The sequence below is a fragment of the Rutidosis leptorrhynchoides genome, chromosome 1 (assembly GCF_046630445.1).
Source record: "Rutidosis leptorrhynchoides isolate AG116_Rl617_1_P2 chromosome 1, CSIRO_AGI_Rlap_v1, whole genome shotgun sequence".
Taxonomy (NCBI): Eukaryota; Viridiplantae; Streptophyta; class Magnoliopsida; order Asterales; family Asteraceae; genus Rutidosis; species Rutidosis leptorrhynchoides.
Window position 1 is genome coordinate 651,122,903 of NC_092333.1, and position 6,000 is coordinate 651,128,902.

General features: G+C 33.3%; 1 protein-coding gene across 1 annotated transcript; it reads right to left on the reverse strand.

Moving 5' to 3' along the window:
- Window positions 1–3,272: 3,272 nt before the first annotated feature.
- LOC139849850 (26S proteasome non-ATPase regulatory subunit 4 homolog) lies at window positions 3,273–4,594 on the reverse strand. The gene is made up of 5 exons (XM_071839470.1): window positions 4,508–4,594; window positions 4,066–4,179; window positions 3,854–3,959; window positions 3,518–3,632; window positions 3,273–3,396 (listed from the first exon to the last, which is right to left on the reverse strand). The coding sequence occupies exons 1-5, from the start codon at window positions 4,592–4,594 to the stop codon at window positions 3,273–3,275; spliced, it is 546 nt and encodes a 181-aa protein (XP_071695571.1).
- Between the last annotated feature and the right edge of the window lie 1,406 nt (window positions 4,595–6,000).

Consider the following 6,000-nt stretch of genomic DNA (forward strand, 5'->3'; position numbering starts at 1 on the left):
TCACAACTTTAAGAACCAATAGCACGTATATGAGTAAGGCAATTATAATTTATATTGTGAATTTATTGCTCGTCTTTTCTTTTTTAATTTTCACCATAAGAAAAATGGTTGTAATAATAAATTAGGATTTTATTTTGCAACGGACGAAAAGATGAAACTACTCATTACGTGTCAATAACGAGTGTAAGCTAACTGGGAGCTGGTAATGGCCGTTAAAAGTCAGGACCCCAATCGTGTATTTTGTTTAAAGGTTAGGGACTAAACCTGATCATTTTTAAGTTCTTTCTCTATCAAGATTTTTGATACAAAGTTTTTGAGAATCAATCATAAACTTTTTTTAATAATAATAATAAAATAACAATATTAATAATAATTATTATTTTATAATTTTCTCTAAATTATTCTAATATTCCGTAAAACAAATTCAAGCATATTACATTAGTATAATCAACCCATCGATAAAACATGACCAAGTTGACCTGTTTGTTAGTAAATGAATCAAATATTCCAGTCTTTGTGATGTATCTACCATCAATTGTGGTTTTCATGAGATAAAACAATCAAAATTTTGCCGATGAATTGTTTTCCAGAGCCAACCCTTTAAGGTCACATTTAAAAGCTACCGTACCAAGCTCTAAGTCAGCAGCCAAGCCGAGGTATATTGTTGTATGCGAGTAATGAATAAAATCATATCAAACCTCCACGAGAGAAACATCAACTTATATGCAATAACATTTAACGTTTTAATATCTTTATGAACTACAAAATGTTCATATTTTGTAATTACAATAGCTAAGGAACAACCCTTCTGTCCTATGATAACAATTGATGTGTTTACAGTGGAGAATCACAAAAATCCACAAATGAGAAATCAACTATCAACTATACATATTAAAAATGAATTACAATAAGTAGTTTAAAATGCAAGTTTACCTCACAATTTGTAATGGACTTTTTCATAATTGGATGTTGAAGTTGCAGAATGCCCAATCATCAACCTCAGCGTTCTGCTGCTTATAACTCTACCATAAAAACTAAATAAAAATAGAAATGATGTTCAAAATCAAGTTGTGATCATGCGTGCATAGCAGGTAGGAAATTTCTACCCATTTCAAGAGTATCTATGCACTTCTTGCCACTCGTTTGTTTAGTCTGAGTTTTTTAAGGGACTGGAAATGAAGCTAGTTTAAAAACGCCTCTAAATTGTTGGCAACATCTTATCACGCAATGCTTGGACTGTGATGGTGTTGTGCAACGTACATCTTTTACCCTCAAAATTTATATATGATTCAAACACTACAAATAAGCAAACACAACTAACGAGCACTTAGAACCCGATTATTATAACACTTCAATGTAAGTATTCTTATCAAGTTCGTCCCAAGAGAGCGGTGTAAGTCGGATATTTGAAACTATCGATTGTCCTAGAGTTTGTTTGATTGGGGGGTTTTGATTGATATTCATCTTTTGTCTTTAATTTCTTCATATACTTGTTGATTATTGTTGTTCAAGAGTATGATGATGTTGTATGCATCTAGTTGATCTAGAGAAGGATTATTGTATTGCTCTCCTTGTTGATGATAGTGAAGTTTAAGTGGCTTACTAGTTCCGTGGCTTTTACTCTCGATTTTGAGAGGTTTTCCACGTAAAAAGTCTTGTGTGTATTGTGTGTGCTTGATTATATTTATTTGCTGATTTCCTACTGATTTGGGGACATATTTGGGTTGGTTTTGGTATAGCTTATTTGTTAGCATCCTCACGGTTTCATACGGGTCGGGAAATGCTTGTCAAACGGGCTTGTTTCCGCTTTGTAGTTTACCCGTTGTGACCTATTTTCCCCATCAATTACATATATGTCAAAGTATGCTTACCTTTGATTATATGTTTGCAGACCCCGCAATTGATTAATTACTTAAACAACCTGCATATTCCAGAAGATTATCGAAGTGACTAATGTATAAGGTAAGTATAATTAAATCACTTGATTCGTTAGTAACAGGGTACATAAAACAGTATGTACATCACTCTCGATTCAGTGGCTGAAAAATGATCTTCCAAGTCAACCGAGTCTATCCTACTAACGAATAAGGTAAGCATTACCTGTTAGCACACTCACCAATTTTACACCTAAAAACTTGCATATTGTAAGATATCAGTATCAAAAAAATCGACTAACGTATAAGATAAGCACTACAAGATTGATAAAAGTATAAGTGCACGCGTGTTAGCTTAAATGCAAAATGCAATGAACATGCTATGTCTGTCATATATAACCTCCCGATACACCTAAACTGCATTATTTGGATCTAGCCAAACTTCATCAAAGTTTGGACCTATAATTCCCAAACTTCATTGAGCTCGCCAAATTACCGTTGTAGACTCATGAGCTTTGGTATATTAGATAAATATAATATAATATATGATTATTTAGTAATAACAAAAGCGACCATAAACATTATTCCGAACATCCGGCCTACAAAGAGGTCACTTGAGTATAATATTAACATCTAGGTCAAACCACTAGTTTTTAACTTACCTAATAAAGTCATCAAATTCAATACAAAGCTTACGGAAACCATAAAGCACCATAACAATCTTCCCACTCTCAAACTTTTCCCTTTCATTAACACTGCTTCAATTTTGTTGTCAAGTTCCAGGAAGGGGTTAGGGTTATATTTAGCTTGATTCTTCATCTTGTCCAACTTCACATTATCATTTTCTTCATCTGCTTCAAATTTGTTTTCAAGTTCCAGCTAATGGGGGCTACGTTTCCATTCTTTCAATAAAGCAGCGGGGATGATGATTGCTTCGGGGCTGATAGTAGAAAAATTAATAATCAAAACACAACCCATGTGAGAGTATTTTTATTTCTTGATGTTTTATTACTTCAACTTGAGTATTTAATTATAGCATGAAACATGAAATGAATAAACAGAGTAAGTATTTTAATTTCAACATGTTTTTTTTTTTTTTACTTAAATTTAATAGAATCCATGTATGTATGTATTCCTAACACATCTTATCTTATCTTATTATTGTACAATTTGGGACACAAGATAAGCCCTAATATATCTCTTTATTTATCTCTACAATATGTTTTAACTCCATTTTTCATAAAAACACAATGCACGTAAATAATAACAGTCAAATTTATAAGCAAGCGAAATATATGTATATTGTTTGTTATAAACCTGGATAGGACATCATGAATATGTGTAGAAGAGTCGGGTTGAATGTGTCGAATGTGACTGTTGTTATTGACATTGGCAGTATCAACAAGTGTATCCGGCATCTTTTTTTTCCAATAGACAGAAGTTGACAACATCAAGAGCTACACCACGTCTCTTTAAGGTTTCTCCATATGCCTTAGCTTTCACAACATCCAGATTTGTGGGACTGCAGGCAACATCAAACATAACATTCGTAAATTTACTATGTAGTAGTAAAAAAAAAAATTAGTAAAGGTGAAACAATATTTAAGCATGCATAACCAAAAAATACATACATACATACATACCCTCCGATAAAGAAAAGCATCCTTTTTCGCTCACTTGGAATATAAAACCGAAGTTTCATCATGGAACTAGTGAGCGCGCCTATAAAATTAAACTTACCATCTACTATAACATTAACTGAGAAACAAACAAGGTGTAATTGAATGGAAAAAAAAAAACAAATAGTAATAATTACAATAATTTAATAATAATTTAATAATTTTCATTTAAATTCATACATGATATAACAAATTAATTTAATAATAATAATAACAATAATAATTAATAACAATTTTTATTTAAAATTTTTTAATAAAATAATAATAATAAGAATATAAAAACAAGAGTAGGAAGCTAACGCTCTAGGTGACGCAAGACTTTATCAAGATCACTAGTATCATTCACCCATTCCCTATGAAGAGTACCCATTGTCGCTATGGCTACGGCATATGTCGGATTACTAGACTGTAATAAAGAAAACAATTCCAACAATTAGTATTGGTATATATAAATATAAACACCATAATTAGTTGTTAACCTGAATTGAAAATTACTAGTAACATATACTCACCTCAAGTTTAGCTCGACAATACGATTGAATACACTTGAATTGAAGCTCATAACTATAACGATTTAAGCAACTGCTCGTCCATTGAGATGTGTCAATACAGATCATAATTGTCTCCTAGAATATCACCCAATCAAGTTTGATGATTCAATAAATCCATTAAATTTATAAATAGCATCAATCAAACAGAAACAAGAAAACAAACATAATTATCATCATCATGATCCCCTTCAACAACATCACCAACCTGTCTTGGTAACTTTCACAAAGGTTATCCGTTGTAATTTTGTTTTATTATTATTATATAAAGTTTTTTAGGGTTCCGTCCCGTTTATCCAACAAAACATCAATTTTATAGTGAAACAGTACCAACTACCAAACAAGTTTGATTTAAAAAAAATTAATAGATAAGATAGCATAAGGAGCAACAATAAGAAAACATTACCTCAGCCACCATGCTTCCGTTAAGGTTCAAGATTCTAAACCCTAGACGATTAATTGGGATTGAAACAGAATCAGCCTCCTTCTGCATTGAAATACGTCCATGTATTTTTAAAAATAGAAAATGAAATATAGATACAAGGTAAAAAATATACCTAAATTATTACCGTACATAACATAGAAAGAATATGAAATAAAAATTAGGGTTTTATAAAAAAATTTGTAACAGTCAACAGATAGAAAAATCGAAGACCGTTTGCAACTACCCTACAAACCGAAAGCTACAAATTAGGATCTAATCAATTTGACCAATGGCGGACGAACAACTTACGGGCTCAGCAAGCCCTACTTATTTCGATCACAAACGAAAGCTCAATGATTCAGATATCGAACCCTTCGAACAACCACCGCCTTACACCACTGATTCCAACGGAGGATAAAAGAAAAACAACAAAACTATTGGATTGTTACCGAATGCTTATAATAACCAGTGATTTGTGTTGGTACGATTTTCCGTATAGCGGGTGTAAAGTACCGGTACAAGACAATAGCTGCTCAGCGTGTGGCGTATACTGTTGATTGTTGTTTGCCCTCGAGAAATAATCTCTGTAGACCCGGAACACAGATGTAGGATCTGTGGGGTGACCTCAATCAATCTGTGGATCAATCTGTAATGATCCGTCTAGCGTACTGCTGCTAAGCGGCTAATGTTATTTTAGAGTGAGAAAGAACTGTGTGAGAGAGAAAGTGTACTTCTCTCTGACTGAAGTTCAGATCAGAATGATTATGAAATGTGGTGACCCAGGGGTCTATTTATAGGCACAGAATGTCCGAAATTCACGGAATACACGTGTCAATCACTGAATGGTTCTGTTACGTGAAGTATCCGGAATGTCGGTGGCGTGTGCTGACGTGGATGCGTTCCGTTCACGCGCTGAGTTAAAGGGCTTATGTATAGAAGCTGTCTGCGGGACTTACGCTTGATGCTGGGCGGCCTGCTGAACGCTGGACGGCGAACACTTAGAAGTGCCAAATTTCGTTATGTTTTGTGTTGCTTGATCCATTTTTATGTATGAAAATGGTGTTTTTATGCGTGTATCTCCTAGGATACACCATTAATTTGCTAACTGAATACTTTACGGAGCAATAACGTTTTAGAAACTTACAGAGTTTGCTTACAAGATCAAAGATGAGATATTGTGCCTTCAATGATGTAAATGATTTACAAAATACAAAGTTACAAACTCAATTTTGTGCCTTCAACATTCAACGTTGATGGAAATGAGCTTTTATATGCTTGATTCCCGAACCATGAGTGTGGTGGTTGAATGGTTATGACCCTGGCCTTCCATAGTGGAGGTCATGTGTGATGACCCAGAAATTTCGACTAAATTTAAACTTAATCTTTGTATGATTAACATTTCCGACACGATAAGCAAAGTCTGTAAAACTGAATCTCAAAATTTTTGAATTACTTTTATATATTTAAATACCCTT

What these genes read in the sequence shown, in the direction of transcription:
- LOC139849850 (XM_071839470.1), bottom strand. Translation starts at nt 4,594, where the DNA reads ATGCAGAAGGAGGCTGATTCTGTTTCAATCCCAATTAATCGTCTAGGG. An exon ending in ATTGTCGAGCTAAACTTGAG is followed by an intron (nt 3,960 to 4,065) that starts GTGAGTATATGT and finishes TCTTTATTACAG; the next exon opens with TCTAGTAATCCGACATATGC. An exon ending in AGTCTTGCGTCACCTAGAGC is followed by an intron (nt 3,633 to 3,853) that starts GTTAGCTTCCTA and finishes TTTGTTTCTCAG; the next exon opens with TTAATGTTATAGTAGATGGT.